The 17,764-nt window shown below is 38.5% G+C and overlaps 1 protein-coding gene across 1 annotated transcript; it reads right to left on the bottom strand.

Moving 5' to 3' along the window:
- Positions 1–7,908: 7,908 nt before the first annotated feature.
- Positions 7,909–11,087, bottom strand: crhbp (corticotropin releasing hormone binding protein). The gene is made up of 7 exons (XM_067423235.1): positions 10,930–11,087; positions 10,222–10,315; positions 9,858–10,015; positions 8,908–9,118; positions 8,586–8,728; positions 8,374–8,491; positions 7,909–8,276 (listed from the first exon to the last, which is right to left on the bottom strand). The coding sequence occupies exons 1-7, from the start codon at positions 11,014–11,016 to the stop codon at positions 8,122–8,124; spliced, it is 966 nt and encodes a 321-aa protein (XP_067279336.1). The 5' UTR covers positions 11,017–11,087; the 3' UTR covers positions 7,909–8,121.
- Positions 11,088–17,764: the final 6,677 nt, after the last annotated feature.

The raw sequence follows: 17,764 nt of genomic DNA, 5'->3' as shown, positions 1-17,764 counted from the left end.
AGAAGCTTGTTGTAGTCCCTATACCAGCCATTTGTTGAGGTCTTTGAAAAGCAATTTCTTTAAAAGAAAATATCTCCCTTTGCTTTAAGATTTAAGCGTGTAACTTTGCAGATGTTGTTTATGCTCAAACAGCAACACTAACTAAAGTTAAAAAATCATAATCAACCACCCCTTTAACAAACTGTCATCCCCAGACAGAGACTGTCATTAGCAACATAAGGGCAGATCCCTTAAGCGCAGGTGATGACGCTGTGAAATGACGCTTGAGTTATCAAGAATATTCCAGTGTGCTGTATAGATAAGCTTTCTTCAATTCCCCAATCCTTATTTTTCCCCTTCCATCCTTTTTCCCTTCACGTGGGGGAGGGGTGGAGTTAGGAAGAGAGGATGCACAAATAAGACACGAGAAGCACTCTAGACGTTGAAAGAGACAAACATTGGGTATGAAATTAGACCAAGTTTGATTAAGTTTTTGATAACACGTTTTTTTCAATTCTTGCTTTTTAAGTAGTTGCTTATTAGCATATTACTATATTGGCTGTTTATTATAAAGCATATATTAATGCCTTATTTTGCATGACCTTATTCCAGGAGAACAGTATATGCCTCATTGCATTTTGCCAAGTGTACATTTTGGTGGAGGAGGGATTATGGTGTGGGGTTGTTTTTCAGGGGTTGGGCCTGGCCTCTTAGTTCCAGTGAAAGGAGCTCTTAATATTTCAGCATACCAATACATTTTGGACAATTTAATGCTCCCAACTTTGTGGGAACAGTTTGGGGATTGCCCCTTTCTGTTCCAACATGACTGAGCACCAGTGCACAAAGCAATGTCCATAAAGTTATGGCTGAGTGAGTCTGGTGTGGAGGCACTTGACTGGCCTGCACAACCTGATAGAACACCTTTGGGATGAATTAGAGCCGAGACTCCAAGCCCTCTCGCCCAACACCTCCTGTGGTCTGACCTGTGCTTCTAGAAGAATGGTCAAAAATTCCCATAAACACACTCCTACACCTTGTGGAAAGTCTTCCCAGAAGAGCTTAAGCTGTTACCTGCATGGGGTGTTATTAAAGTTCATGTGCAACAAAAAAAAAGATAGATAGATAGATAGATAGATAGATAGATAGATAGATAGACAGACAGACAGACAGACAGACAGACAGACAGACAGACAGACAGACAGACAGACAGACAGACAGACAGACAGACAGACAGACAGACAGACCGACCGACCAACCGACAGACCGACAGACAGACAGATAGATAGACTGTAAAAAATCCAACTCACAACAAGTTAGGCTAATGATTTTGTTTTAGTTAACTGGACAATTGAATGCAAAAAAGTTGGCTTAACCAGTGAAAAGAAGTTGGTTCAACAATTGTTGGACCAAGTATTCATTGTAAATTCGATTTGTAATTGCAAGTTAACAAGCATACAAGTTGGAACAAGTTAACAATGCATTCTGGGTGCATCATTCAGAACTCATCCACGGCTCCCAGCATGCATTGCGGCATGAAGCATGCCACCATTGTTGAGATTCATGGGCTGATTCTTGATGTCTGTGGGAGAAAATCTCACAGGAGGTCAAAGTGCTTAATGTACAATCGGTTTTAAACTAAGGTTTCAGCTTTTATGATTAAAACCATGCTGCATCTCTTCTAGAATCACAATAAAACAAAGTTAATAATATTTTGCTCATATTAAACTCAGTCATGAAATCAGTGAATTAAACCGCAACACATTGATTCAATTCTTATTCAGCAGCCAGTGAAACACTCTATTATATTATTAAAGTCTTCACAGTGCCAAACCAATTATGGTGACCAAAAAAAAAGAAAAACAGATAAAAACTCAGTCAGCTGAACAAAAGAACTTAAATTGGGAGACATGCGACCTTACTCGGTTATTGGAGTTGAGTGAACTCAAAAACGATGTGCAGCAAGTTGCCGTAAAATTTTAAGTTATGTCAACTTTTCTTTTTTTACAGTGTAGATAGATAGATAGTCATCAAAAAATGTCATTATTTGTATAGTGTCATTGTGGTTGCATTGAAAATGTTTTATTCGAGAACTTAACTTTAGAAACAAAAAAAAGACTGTTATACAGGTCTGGAAACAATCTTTTGGGAAGTTTAAAGTTGCAAGCTTTCAGTTACAAACAGATCTTTAACTACATTATTAGCAAAATAACTAGTTCATACATTTTAATGCCTCCCTCTGCTATAATTCTATTGGAGAAAATGAAATTTGTAAGTTCTCAAAATCTCTTGTTAAGTTTTCAAATTCAGTTGTCATTTTACAGCTTGATTTGATCACAATGAAATGTCTTGCAATACGCTAGGCCTACGAGTGTGTTATTGTGAAACTTAACTAGGCTGTGCTCAAACATCTCATGACGCAACCCTCTCCCTCAATCTCAATATATCTCTCTCACTCTCCCTCTTTTTTGTCTTTCTCTCTTGCTTATTCTCACTAACAGTCCCACGTGTGGCAGTAGTGGTGTAATTTCCACTGTTGGCTGATTTCTGCGCTGATGTGCGCAGTAGGGGACTAGCGCAGCTGTGCTTACCTCTTTGCACGTCCTGCTGGGATTTTCAGTTCGTTATCAATTATTCTGCTGAACTCTCTCTGGAGCGCGTGGTTCCGACCGGGATAATGTGAACGCCAACCTTTAATCAAGCATGAGGCGACCCGTCTCCCACAGAGATGCAATAAGAGTCGTAGTTTCACACACAAATACACAGACGTTTTCATTCATAAAACATGAATGCTTCACACAACATATTAAAAAAAAACTTTTTGTTGTTGTGAAATTGTTTTCTTGGTTTGGATCTTTTTTATCTTTACTTTCTTTATAGAGTTAGGCCTATGTTTATTGGTCATTTTGTACATGATTCATCGATGTACATTATTTCAAAGAAATAACCTTTTCATTAAAGGGGGGTGAAAGACTCAGTTTCAGTCAATCTCATGTCAATCTTGAGTACCTATAGAGTAGTATTGCATCCTTCATAACTCCGAAAAGTCTTTAGTTTTATTATATTTATAAAAGAAATATGGGCTGTATCGAGTCCGGAAAAAAACGAGCGCCTGGAGGCGTATCGTGTGGGCAGAGCTAAAGAATGACGAGCGTGCAAAGCGGTGACGTCCTCAAGCGTGGAGAAACCCATGGTTATCGATGGGATTCAGCTAATAGATATATGATCCAGAATCAGGCTGAAATAAATTGAACAGGAGAAACAGCAACAGCAGGACGTCCGTCTCTGTGGCATGTACTGTATTTAGTGGCCTGTCAACATTTGTGTGTGTTTACTCGCAGTTTATGAGGACATTATTCGGTTTATGGACTATTATATGCGACTAAACCTTAGCAGTAGCAAGCAAAACGGTTTTGCACATCAGACTAGTGTAACGTTATACATAGAACAACAATGGAGTAACCGTTAGCGCATTTGAATGACGAAGCACGCGATCATGTCGTTTACTGATGTTTACTCACGCGACGATAGCCAACAGCAGAGACATTTGAAGCAGTTTTACTCACCGGCTGCTTCCAAAGCAGGACCGAACCTTTATCGCTGGGACCGCTCCGTCAAAAACACACTTCTTTGGTATGATTTGGTGAAGTCCTGACAGCAGTAACCGTGGAAATCCACTTTGCGACGCGACTGAAGCGATGTTGTGAAGCTTCCCGTCATTTTTGCATTCAAATCGGTTCAAATGCAGCGCTGCCTTCCCGGAATGCTGTGCTGAAGCGTTGAAGTCGCTTGATGTCATCCATAGGAATAAAGTGGAGCGCAGCGCGCGACATAAGTGTTCACGGTCGACTGGATCTGCACCTGAGAGAGTGTTTATGGGCGTGCATTTCCTCTCTCGCTCTAGTCACTCGCGCGCACACCCTACCGGGAGAAGAGCCCGTACGGCCCATACAAGGACCTTCCGCTCTATTAACGTCAAGTCGATCCATACTCGAAAAAAACTCTCCGAAACTTGTGAGAAACCGGAAGGAGTATTTTTGACACAGAAATACTCCATCAAACGTCCAACATTAGTTTTTGAAACTTTGTCTATGTTTAGGATGGGAATCCAAGTCTTTAACAGTGTAAAAAGCTCAGTATGCATGAAACAGCATTTCACCCCCCCTTTAAATATAATTATGCCACCAAGCCCTATTTTTTTAGCCCCTCCCCTCAAACCACCTGCAAAATGTCATTGCATAAGCCAGTTGTTCCAGGTCTACACAAATAATTATGGTGGTCACATTAGCCAAATTTAGACACTTTCAAACCAAGTTGGTTTCTGTTGGTCAACAAGCTAAATACACATTACCAACCAAAACTTGCCGTGAAATCTGCATGGAGAAAATGTTTACCCTCACGCAAAATTCCCTATTGCATAGATGATTTGAAATGACTGGACGTTTGCCAGCAAAATCTTGCCAAACAACGGTAAATGTGACCGCTCTATTAATAATGAGAAAAAAATATTAACACTTTAATTTAAGGTTACTACATGTACTTACTGTAGTAATAACAGTAAACTATGCATATTACAAGTAACTATCCCTAAACCAAACCCTAAACGCTACTCTATGGCAAGTAGCCTACATGTAGATAATTAATATTACTCAGTCAGTAGGCTGCTTACCTGAGTAAGTACTATGCAACTGTCACTTTAAAATAAAGTGTAACCAAAATGTTTTCCTTTTTTTATGAGAACAGTCAAACGTTTAGCCATTGAAAAAGTATCGATATATGCACTCTGGAAAGTTTCATCTTTAGCCACGTTTACACTGCAGGAACTTTCCCCAGGAGCTAGGGACTTCGGTGTGTTTCGACCACAGGAACTAGGGTCTAAATGAAGCTCCGGGTAAAACTTTCCCCCTCAAAATGGCCATGCTAGTACTTTTTCAGAGTTCAGGAACTTTCGGGGTGAGACTTGGCCGCTAAACATGCTGATTGGTTACTCACTAAGCATTTTATTTTAACCTTTTAAAGTCTGTTGCGGTACGTGCAGTAAGAGTTGTTTACTACACACATTAACAATGGAGTTTTTAAAAAATACCACCGATGGACCTAGGACAAGGTTCCGGCATTAAGTATATTTGCGGAAGACGAAATCAGTGTGCTCTGGAAAGTTGCGCGCAGTCCTATGTCACCGGACTAATCTTCACGGTACTTTAGACCGCAATGGAAAGGCAGACAGCAGCAGGTCTGTGGGGAATAGTCCCTGGGTAATTTTGGTGGAAACGGGGCTTATGTCAAACGTCTGCTATTTTTCTCCAAAACAGATAAAAATTGTCCTTTGAATTCTTTTTAAAGGCGTGTTTGATTATGATTTCACTTGTTTAACTTTAGTTAATGAGCAATGTTGCTGTTGGAGCATAAACAATAGCCGGGTTCCCACCGCAGGAACTTTCCCCATGAACTAGGAACTTTGGGGTGGTACTCGACCGCAGGAACCGGGGTCTAAATAAAGTTCTCAAAATGTAGTAAAGTTCAAGAACTTCTGGGGGTGGGACTTAGGAGCTGAACATGCTGATTGGCTGAGTTCACGGAGCATTTTATTTCACCCTGTTAAGTCTGTTGCGTTCCGTGCAGTAAGAGTCGTTCACTATTCGAATCAACAATAGAGTTTAAAAAAATACAACTGATTATCCAACACTGAGATTCAGGCTTTATTAAGTTTATATGTAGAGGATGAAATCCAGTGGGAATTGGAAAGTCACGCGCAGTCCTACGTCACCGGACTAATCTTCACGGTACTTTAGACAGCAGCAGGTCTGGGGGGAAAAGAAGTCCAGGGAAAAAAGTTTGTGGGACAAATTGCTCTGGTTAATTTCAGTGGAAACGGCTATTATCTGCAAAGTTACAACTCTAAAGTTCAAAGCACAGGGAGAAATTTACTTTTAAATAAATCGCTTTTTAGGGGCTACAACAAACGGCTGGTAGGGACTACAACGAGCTTCTTCACAGGTTAGTGACATCACTAAACCTCACATTGACATAAACCCTGCTCCTCTGGAACACGCAACAACAGCCATGTTAAGTAGAGGAAGAGTTGTGGATTAGAGCACAATTAGGAGTATGCTTAAGCTGTCACATCCGTTTTATCACATTTAGTGCAATACAGTACATAACAAATGCAATAGCATGTCCATAAAATCAAGATGACAACATATTAACCCTTTAAATGTTTAAAGTTTTGGCTTAAATGTTTAAAGTTATGATCTCATAATCCCCTCACACTCATTGAGGTGTTGCAACATTAGGCAACACTCAAAAATGTTTAATGTGAGTGGATCGTGTTTTTCATTTTGAGTTTAGGTCTGCTTTATTGTGTCAATATTTTATTAAATGTGCTTAATGATTTTACAGCAATGCATTGTTGGAAAAAACTGTAGCTTGCTAAACTGCAAGATACCTACTATACTAAATCAGTTTAATAGAGCGAATAATTTCGATGAAAAGATCAGTATTTATCTGGCACTAAAAGTATGTGATTAAGGCTTGAATGGCTTGAGGGGGAGTAAATCATGGGGTCATTTTCATTTTTGGGTGAACTATCCTTTAAGCCTTGTCTGTGAAACCAGGGAATGTGTGTAAAATGCATATACACACTTCAAATGATTTATAACAATTGCCCTGTTTAATGCTGTTAAACTGAATGTATGAAGCAAGTTTGTCGAAAATACCCACACCACTGAAATCGCGAGCATGCAGTCCAGCTTTAACCCGCTAAGACCATCTTAGACTGGTTTTAGCCATTTATTTTTCTTTCACTCTAAACAATGCTGGGTTAAAAACAACCCAAGTTGGGTTGAAAATGGACAAAACCAAAAATTGGTTGTTTGAACCAGTGAATGGACTCATTCAAACAACCCAGTTTCTGGGTTTGTCCATTTTCAACCTAACTTGGGTTGTTTTTAACTCAGCATTTTAGAGTGTTGGTTAAGCAGCTGCACCTAAAACCTACTGTTTAATAGCAGTATAAGTATTTAATAATAGCAGTGAACTATTCCTTTAAGTACCAACACATATTTTAGTGTCTGCGTCATTTTGGGGGACAGTCAAGATGTTGAGGAGACCTTGACGACGCCTGGCGCATATACAAGAAAGACGTGTCCTCCATCATAGGACAGATTTGACAGGATAAGGCAAAGCTGAGCTCCTCTGCAGTCATGATGGGAGCAGTTTGTCAGTGATAATAATGACGAGCATCCGCAGTACAAGAGTGTGACGACAAAACATTAATCGATCTGTTGATTTAACAATAGTGATTCATTGCAGTCTATTAAATTTAGGGCAGAAATGTTCATAAAGAGACCCAACTGATTATCCTTCTCATTAAAAGGATAGTCATGTATCTAGTTTAGATATGATTGCATTTTTTGATAAAATGATTTAATAACAGAGACATTCACATGAACGCAGCTGATGTTTCCTAGAGTGCTATGACATTTTACTTTGCCTTTATAAATCAGCATTGATGTTCTCAAGCAATCATTGCTTTTAAGCACATGATGACCGCTGACACTGGCTAACAAAAATTACATACCGCGAGATAATTTGACGATGATGAATTTAATTACATATAAAGCAAAAGCAATGTGTTTATATTCATATTGTTTAATGCCAGGTCACCAATTAATTTGCGGCATAGCTAGTTCTGATAATTCGCTTCACCTTATAAAATGAGTGTTTTCTGGTGTAAAATTAGAAATTACTGTAACCAGAGTTTGCTTTGCTCATGTCAACTGATTTTATTACAAAAGTTCTTTAATACAGATAAATAAATAAAGACAATTACATTTTCCGTACATAGTGTATTTTGACACGTGTGCAGTACCGCTCGCTAGATTACAGTTTTTATTTGGGCACTTCAAAATGAAACATGCTGAACCAAACCAGTGATGTGCACCAACACAAGTACATATTTTATTTAACATCAGCCACAGATCTTACAAGTTCATGATATTAAAAAGAACAGAAGAGTCAAATGAAAAGATGAGGCAAAAAATAAATATTTTTTTCATAAGGAAAATATACAATAAGGGCCCAAAGGCTCAAACTCAAGTTAGTTTGGCATCCCCGCTAACAAGAGTAGGGAACAGAGAGAGGGTCTTATGCTCTTAAACACACGTCTTCAACGCTGTTGCCCTTCATCCGCTGAAGCTCCTGGTGGCTCAGTAGCCGATACTGGAAACTAACTCGATTTACAAACTTCCCGCTCGACACCATTCTGACCACGGTGTTATCACAGCCGACCTTCATTTGAGCTGATGGGGAAAGAGATACGGAAAGCTTTATGAGATTCTTTGGACAGTGCTGCTAGAATCAATGAAGATGCACAGGAGATAAAGAGGGAATTCTCACCTGGTCCATTAAAGGAGTAGCAGAGATCTGCCATAGGGAACATCTTGGATGTGTCCATGCCGTTTCCACCCAGGAGCTCGACAAAGTCTCCAGAACCAGCACAGCCGAGAATGGACCGCTACATAGATAAACCGGAAGTCTCATATATTTGATATGAAGACACTGGTCTGTGTAAAAGCGGTTTCTTGCCCAGAAATCAGATGTATGCTCACCTTGAGATCATTGTGTTGGCCGAGACTGAGCTCTCCAATCTGGATCTCCACTGGATAGATTATGGAGAAACTGCAGTTCCTGTGCTGCTGCGGAATGACCATGGTGAAACTGCCCTCTGGGGTCTGAGAGACAACATTACAAGCTACAAAAAGAGAGAACGAGGCAGATGGTTAATTATCAGTATCTTACATTGAGACGTGTCATTCCGCTAAGTCTAAATGCTCTGAACCCAAACTCAAAACTCAAGTTTTTCATGTTCCTCAGTACTGCAAAAATGACATTTAAAGTAATTTATTCGCATTTCTGTGCATATGCACTTACGGAATGGGTTGATGAGTTTGCGGAATGTTACTGTGAAGCTGCTTCCTGATTGGTGGAGTCTGAAGAACAGCATGGCGACATTCTGAGATGACCGCGTGATTGGTCGAGACACTCCGGTTTCGCAGTAATCAGAATAACGCTCGTACAGAGGAAGAGGATGGTCTTGTGTGCTGGGAAACTTCTCGCCCTTCATTACCCAGCCATCAAATACCTACAAATTAAAAAAGTTTGCATTTAACAGCTCATCTACTGCTTTCAGTGTACTGTAGAGTACATTCAAAGTACATTTGGCAAGAAAAAGTCCTTCCACTTCAGATTAAAATGTTTAATTCAATGTGTCACTTGCCATTTCTGTGTAATTTATACTTAGTTCTTTTCAGTTCAAGTTAACTGTGTTGAACTCATTTTAGTTCAGGTCAGATTCACACTTTACATAATTCCTTTCAGTTCTCCTTGACTGCAGTAATTTCAGATCAGTTGAGTTCATGGCAGTTTTGTTTCACTGCTAATGAATCATAATAAATTCCCGCTCGTTTCATGTCCATTTCACTGAACAGGAATGAATTCAGTACATTAACCTTAACAATATTCCATGTGCGTTTTCCAGTCCTATTAAACTACATTTAATTGGCATTAATTAAAGCTGAACTGTATGATGAAAATAGTTTGCATAATAGGATTTTTAGTTAATTTATTTAGTGCAGAATGTGTTTGATCAATGAAAACAAGGTTGTTGGTGTGTGGTTTGGCTTAAAATGACATCACATGTGATGTTTTGGCGCCCTGACTTAACCGGGCTTAGTGCACACTTCACAGCTTAAACGAGGTACAGATAAACACACAAACACCTGCTGTTGTGTATAAAATGAGTGTATGTACTACATTGTAGCCTACTCAAGACAGCAAAACAACATGGATGTAAGTTGTCGTGAGTTATGACTTTGTTTCACCTTTAAGAAATCTCCTCCTCTGCAGTCGATGTTGACCGAATCATACTCGATGCTAATGATGTCACTGGGCTCGCCAATGAAAAACACAGCACAGTTTAACTGTGGACGCTCGGCTGTGAACGTGAACTGACCCTCTATGGCCACCATATCCAGACATCCTGAGAGACGCGAAGGAAGATTAAGATGAAAAACGGTGAAATGGTTGTAGCATATGAAAATATACATAGTATACGTGATGAATAACCACTCTTTAAATATTAAGTTGTGCCATATTGTGCAAACATATCAATTTGACAGTTAAAAATGTATTTATTAAAACAAATATGAAGTCAATTCATCAGCAGCTTCTGTTGTCGCCACTCACTCAGCGCTCTGCGGTACACAAACTCCTCTGGTAACTCTCGCTTTAGTTCAGAGCTCAGCAGAGATAATAATCCTTCCGGGCTGATCTCGTTATCCTGATAAAACAACAAGAAACAGCACATGGTAAAAATAGTAATAATAATAAGCAATATTAATACATTAGGATTACATTTCAATCAGATGTGCATAGACATGAGGGTTGGAAAGAGCTTGAAAGTGTTATAAAAGGCTCTGCATATTATTTAGAAATAAAATAACAAAATACATAAACATATAAAAACGAAAATGTAATGCCAAAACATGTGCAATGTAGGTGAGGATCTAGTTCGGCTTGAACCGACGCTTAAAAAGACTTTCACTGGGGTAACCCAAGCTTGTATTAGGCTATTAAACAATATTTTTGCATCGATCCAAACCTTTTAATTCATGTTACCACGCTAAAGAATTTTTTAAGTTATATTTTACAGTGGATACACTCACAATGAACGGTATAATACAAGTTGTACATACAAATCATTATTTACAAATATTATATAGCCTATAATTATAATGTAGCCTACATACATTATATTGAATGTTAACTGCCAAAGTAGTAATAATAAACACAAACACTGATTTCACAGTAAGGAATACGCGTGAAAAGTTGTAGAAAGCTACTCTAATGGTTGCGTCTATGTGTGTGAGAGTTGAGCAGGTGTCAATATCTCACCTGTATGTCCAGAAAGCGCGCGTGTCCCCGGAGAGCCGTGACGCTCAACAGGAGGAAACACAGCTGTGCGCGCGAAGTGCCCGACATCTCCGTGCCGTGTGTCCGCGTGGATTTGAGCAAAAAGAGAAAAATTCCGAGAGCTCCCTACCAGACTGCTCCTTTTATACCCCCTCACATAAATAGACGAGGGGGGGCTGCCTGTATGGATCAATTGAAGTGAGTCCGCGAGCACGAGTGAGTGAGTGAGTGAGTGAGAAAGAGAGCGAGCATGACAGGCGCCTTGTGCTCATTCTAGTTTTCATTTAAATAGACATACAATTAAGTATGTATGTAGTCTATTTTTTTTAATTGTAGGCATATTAATAAAATGCTAAAAAGTAAAAATATAAAGGCATTCACACCAGAAAAAGAACAACTTTAGCAGGCTAAGAAATTTAACAAATGTCTAATGAATATACATCTAATTAGTACTAATATAAAGAGTATAGTGATTATAAAAAAAAAAAAATCTAGCCACTATTATTTCACATAATAGTAGGATATCTAATGAATAATATTTACAAAGAGACATACAAATAGAGATGTTTTAAAATGTGTGTGTGTACACTGTGTACTTATTTTTTAAATATTATTAATTTATTATAAATATAAGTCATATATATTATATATATATATATATATATATATATATATATTAAATTAAATTAATTAAATGATATTAAATCATACTTATAATAAATGCAATAATTATTTTAAAAGTACTTTAAACAAAATGTATGTTGTTTTTTATTATATACATTAAATACATACATTTAAATTTACATTCACTTGTTAAAACGTCCTCGCCGCTTGAAACACCCTAAAATACATTTTGGACCATGTAAACAAACCCACACTGTAAAAAAATATTTTAAAAATAAGTTACCTGGTTGCCTTAAAATTTTGAGTTCAATGAAATTAGAAAGTTTAGTTAATACAATGAACATTTTTGAGAATCAACAACCTTTATTCAAATATTATTAAAATATTTTGTAAGCATATTGGGTAATTGTGTGTGTTTTATTTGTGATGTGTGGTGAAACATGCCAAATTGTGCTATTTTCATGATTTATCAACATTTTATGTGGTTCAGATACAATAATATTTTGAGTTTCTATTTATTAAACCAATTCCCTTCATTGTATCAACTCAAATTATGAATTTCAGTAAACTCAAAATTTTAAGGCAACCAGGTTACTTAATTTCTTAAATTAAACCAACAATATTTTTAGACTGCATGTTTTGTTTTGTTTTTCCATCTATATTAAAGATGTGCACTCCTGTTTCTCAGCACAGAAAAAAATGAAGGAATTTCATTGCAGTGGGAGGATGGTAAGGTAGACTGATTGAATTAATGGATGTCACTTACAGTAAGGGATGATTGGCTGCTTTAAAGGAAAAGGGGGAAAAAAAAATCTGTCATATACTCACCATCATGTCATTTCTTGTATGAGTTGCTTTTTCTGTGCATTGTGAAGTGTATTAAAATGTTTATTTTTGTGTTATACAGACACAACATGAATGTGAGAAATGATAACAGATTTTATTTTGGGGTGGGGGTGGGGATAAACTAACCTTTTAAACATTAATTTGTTATAATATAATGAGGCAGTTGAACTTTTCACTTAATATTACCGTCCACTAATTGTCTCAGACTGGTGTTATTTTCTTACACCTACAGTGAACCAACCGTGTCAGGTGAGCTCAACAACAGCATTTCACCGCAGTAAATCAGATATTCACTGCTCTTAAACCTAATTGCTCTCAGCTTAAAGGTCTTTGAGAATTAGTCGCTGAAAGTCACCTCAGGTCAAACCCCAATCAGAATGTGTGTGTGCATGAGGGTTCATTGGAAACAGCTTCTTAAAAAAAAAACACACACACAAAAAAAATAAGTCTCAGATGCCAAATATGTCTATAAAGGGGCGTGCAGTCATTTGAGTTAGCTCAACTGTAGAACAACAGAAGTCAGCAGAAGGTCCCAAACCACAATATAAAGATTTAACAATATCATATCATGCATTTTTATTATCTATTTATGTTTCCTGTGTTGCGTGAGCATTTTTCACCCTCTCTAGCGGCCTGTTTAAAAAACTCCCCCTTTGTGTATAAAAATGAGTAACCGCGCTGATCGCTGCGCTTGAGTTTGCTGCTCACAACAACATGCATTTATTTGTGCGACATCAGGAAACTGTGGAAAAGTATAGATGAGTCATTTGTGCCGTAGTTCAGTAAATGCTCGTGTTGGACAGAGGAGGATGATGTAAGTTTCCAAGAGTTGCAGTGTGCTCTTATGGTATTTTGCTCATGATCTGACAAATATTTCCAAAACTTTTAGATTACTTTTAGATGCATTAGATACAGATACTTTCAATGTAGTACTTTAAGGAACCACACTAGAAAATACACTTACATTACCTAATTTACAACATAAAATCCATAATGTTAGTATCTATTCAGTGTGTTATCAAAAGTTGTGATGGAGTTATGAAATGGCCATGAGGCTCTGGGCTATAGAACATAGTTTTCTGACAATACAGTAAATGTTCTCACCGTACCATATAAATGAATCTATACTGTAGTTGAGATAAGGGTGAGTTACAGTAATGTGCCAGTCTATACCATGGTAATCTGTTTACAGTATCACATGGCATCAGCGGTGGACAAAGTACACAACTTCATTACTTGAGTAAAAGTAAAAGTACTACTAGTCAAATATTACTCTGTTACAAGTGAAAGTTGTAAGCAAATTTTTGCTTAAGTAAAAGTACAGACATATTTGTTTTCAAAAGTACTGAAATAGAAGTAATTTCATTTTTTATGTCAATGCATTATTTTATAATTATTGTATAAGTGCACACTATTAGCCTGACAAGCCAGACCCACATCAAGATGTTTGGTCTGGAAACTCACCATAGACAGGGCTCAATCCGAGGGGCGGGATAAACGGTTGTCTTTTAAACTCCCTCTGCACGCGATAGGATAGCGCTACACCAACCAGAGCAACGAAGGTGAAACAGAGCTTGTTGATAGATTAAACTTTCGCCGTATCCGGTCGGGGAACACATCTTCCCTTCTTAAAAATGACTTCAGTGCCGTTCTTTGTTCTTTTCTCAGAGAAAAGCTTAACTCCAAGTCTTACAGAGTCGAAACTGATTCGAAAGACCGCCGTTCGCCAGTTTCTGTGTTTACTAGAAGCACCCAAGCGCAACTCGGCCGTCATTATGTTAAGCCCCGCCCACGGACTCTATACACGATGTGATTGGCCTGACCAGAGTTTGGTTTTTATAGCTGAGAAGTGTATTGAGAGTTGCTAGACGATACTCGCAGCAGATTTGATATGCTGCCGCTAGGGTGCATCTAGATTTCTAGGCTAGCACACTATGGCATCATGGTTTAAGCCAGTCAGTGGTGCTCCATCCGACATGCTAGCATAAGACTAACTTATAATTTAAATAATTGTATAAAAGTTACAAAGCCCTGTACAAAGCTGCTGTCAGAATGCATGGATCCAATACACCGATACACATCTATATTCTCCCAGCTGTTTACCTTCACTTAAGACATAATCAACTGTGTTTATGTGAATACTCACCAAAATGAACATTTTGACATCCATCGTCTTCCATTTTGCTATGAACTATAAATCAGTGTTCAAAAAATGCTGGAAAATTATTGAACACATGACCCTACAAGAGTGATTCCTGACAGTGATGCGCAGGTTGATCCAAAACGAGCGGGTGCCTGCGGTCTACGAGTCATCCAAAAATATTTGTAATGACATTCGGGTCGTGGTTGGTCTGGTTGTTTGAAATAAAGATGTCGAAGGGAACACAAAATGTCCAATTTCCCAACACGTTGAACTGAGTGTGCAATCTCTCGGAATTTATACGGCAAAATGAGTTTTGCATATGCTACGCAGTGTTTCGCGTGCATATGATACACACTTTATTGTCTGTATATGACACACTCTTGGGTAGGATCATGGGGTGGGTGGTGCGTATCATATGCACCCGAAAAAAATGTGCATAAAACTCATTTTGACGTAGCCTATACATTCCAGGGCACGATTTTTGTTGGGAAAGTCGGGGGAGAGATGCACACTTCGATTAGACTGATAAACACATTTGAATTGTTAAGAAAATGAAACAAAATAAATGAATAAATCAAGCCTTTATTACACAACACTATAGGCTATATCACAGCATTCAGAAAAAGAAGAGTTTGCGATTTGCGCTCCTAAGGGCTTGCACACTATTCCAAAATGTGCTTTCTCTCAGTTGACCTGCTGATGAATTCTCCAACAGGGTCGAAACATTAACATCGCGTTCATCAATAATATGCATCTAGAGCTGAAATGGAAAATTATGGGCCGCCTCAAGAACTGCCTGCTCTCGCCGCTGCACCACGTCAGGGCTGGAAACATTTCTCTCATTCACAGGCTGGATTAATGGATATTATGCCAGGGAGCAGTTACTACTTTTAAAAATGCAGGTCAGGAAGCGGGTCAGGTAACGTTACAATATTTTCTTTTTTGCGCTCTGATTTGCGGGCGGGTTAGCTGAAAACGTCGGTCGGGTGCGGGTTGTTTATAGCCTAGAAATCTAGACGCACCCTAGCGGCAGCAAATTTAATCTGCCCGCAAGTGTGGTCTAGCAACTCTCAATTCCTATCTGAGCTGTATTCCTCAGAATCTGGACGGCCCAATCACATCGAGTATAGAGTCGGCGAGCGGGGCCATAATGACGATGGCCGAGTTGCGTTTGCGTGCTTCTAGTAACACAGAAACTGGCGAACGGCGGCGGTCTTTCGAATCAGCTCTGCCCGCGCCTCCGGAAGACTTGAAGTTAAGCTTTCCTCTGAGAAAAGAACATAGAGCGGCACTGAAGTCATTCTTAAAAAGGGAAGATGTGTTCGGAGTTTAGCCGACCGGATACGGTGAATGTTTAATCAGTCAGCGAGCTCCCCTTCACCGTCGTTGCTCTGGTTGGCGTAGCGCTATCCTATCGCGTGCAGAGGGAGTTTGAAAGACAACCGTTTATCCCGCCCCTCGGATTGAGCCCTGTCTATGGTGAGTTTCCAGACCAAACATCTTGATGTGGGTCTGGCTTGTCAGGCAAGGTTGTTTAGACATTGACCCACGGATCACTGATTCCTGATAGGCTTTCTGCAAAAACCAGAACAGCTTTTAAAGAAGAAAGAAATCCTCCACTGACTTTCAAAGCTGCTACAGAAATATTTGTCTTTCAAATTTAGCGAAGTAGGCTAAAGGTCGTAAGTTTCCAGAAAAAAAAGATTCTCCAGTAAAGTACAGATACTCAAAAAGTGTACTTAAGTACAGTACTCGAGTAAATGTACTTAATTACTGTCCACCTCTGGATACATACTGTAATTTAAAATGCAATGCAGTTTGATGACATCTGTTTCCTTGTTTCTGATGCATCTGTGATCAATTTGATGATATTGCTCTCCATTGTACTCTATCCTGCTCTATGTTCACGAGTGCAAATATCTCATCACAAACACACAAACAGCACACACGCTTGTTTTTGTGAAATGTGGGGACATTCTGTTTTTATACTATAAAAACCGTATTTTATATATCCCCTACACTGGCCCTACCCATAAACCTACCCATCACAGGAAACTTTCACAAGTTTACTTTCTCAAAAAAAAAAAAAAAAAAAAAAAAAAAAAAAAACTAATTCTGTATGATTTTAAGCCTTTTGAAAAGTAGGGACATGGGTTACGTCTAGGGGTGTAACGATTCGTTTAACAATGATTCGATTCGTATCATGATTTGAGGTTGTCGATACGATTTAAGGCCGATATTGGTTCATTTAGAGTGATATGATCCGAAACGATTCAGTGACTTGAAATCAATTCAGTAACTTTTTAGCCAAAAATTTAAATCAGTGTGACTGTTTTATTTCAACCGAATCGAATCGTTGTTAAAACGAATCATTACACCCCTAGTAACGTCCTCATATTTCACCCTCTCCTTGTAATACCTATGTCATACCCATGTCATTACACATATATGTGTCCTGATATTTCCCAAAAACAAACACACACACACACACACACACACACACACACACTGTCACATGCCTGTCCTGTCTTGTGTGCACATGTGGGTTTTGTCAGTATGGCCTTTGTGCTTCTGTCATTGTCTGATCCCTCCCCCTTGTTATCTGATTAGTGTTGATTTCTCCCACCTGTTCCCTCTTGATTTCTTCCCTTTATAAGCTCCTTGTGTTTGTCAGTCTGTGTTGGATCCTTGTGTGTGTAATGTCTGCGTCTCCCGTTCCCCCAGTGACTTCTGTTGGTATGTTTTGAGTTTTAGTTTATGTTCTATTATGTGTTTTGCCCCCTCGTGGGTGTTTGTTTTGTATTTATGTTTTATTTGTTATGAATAAATATTTCCTTTTCTGCACTTGAGTCCTCGCACCATTTCCTTTGTGTGTACGTGACACACACACACACACACACACACACACACACACACACACACACACACACACACACACACACTGAACATAGTAGTTATAAATAAGATAAATTGCTCATAATGTAAAAATAATTAGTTACATTTGGTTATCCATATTGCAAATTGCAAACAAATATAAAGACACTCGAATCAATATCCCTACAAATCTATCTCTACAAATCCATCTATACAAATGATTCATTGATTAACCATTACGTTCAGTTGGATTGAATAATTGACAAATGTATTTAATTGAGATTCAGATCAAAAGTTTTATGAAAGGCAGTTAATGTGAATGAAATGAAA

Source organism: Pseudorasbora parva, chromosome 18 (assembly GCF_024679245.1).
Source record: "Pseudorasbora parva isolate DD20220531a chromosome 18, ASM2467924v1, whole genome shotgun sequence".
Taxonomy (NCBI): domain Eukaryota; kingdom Metazoa; phylum Chordata; class Actinopteri; order Cypriniformes; family Gobionidae; genus Pseudorasbora; species Pseudorasbora parva.
The sequence above is the reverse complement of the archived record's forward strand: the minus strand, read 5'-3'. Positions and strand labels throughout refer to the sequence as shown.

Excerpts from the sequence above, each read along its gene's own strand:
- crhbp (XM_067423235.1), bottom strand. The coding sequence starts at position 11,016 with ATGTCGGGCACTTCGCGCGCACAGCTGTGTTTCCTCCTGTTGAGCGTC. Across the intron at positions 8,492-8,585 it reads GCCAACACAATGATCTCAAG|CGGTCCATTCTCGGCTGTGC; the intron begins GTGAGCATACAT and ends TTATCTATGTAG. Across the intron at positions 8,277-8,373 it reads CTACTCCTTTAATGGACCAG|CTCAAATGAAGGTCGGCTGT; the intron begins GTGAGAATTCCC and ends TTTCCCCATCAG.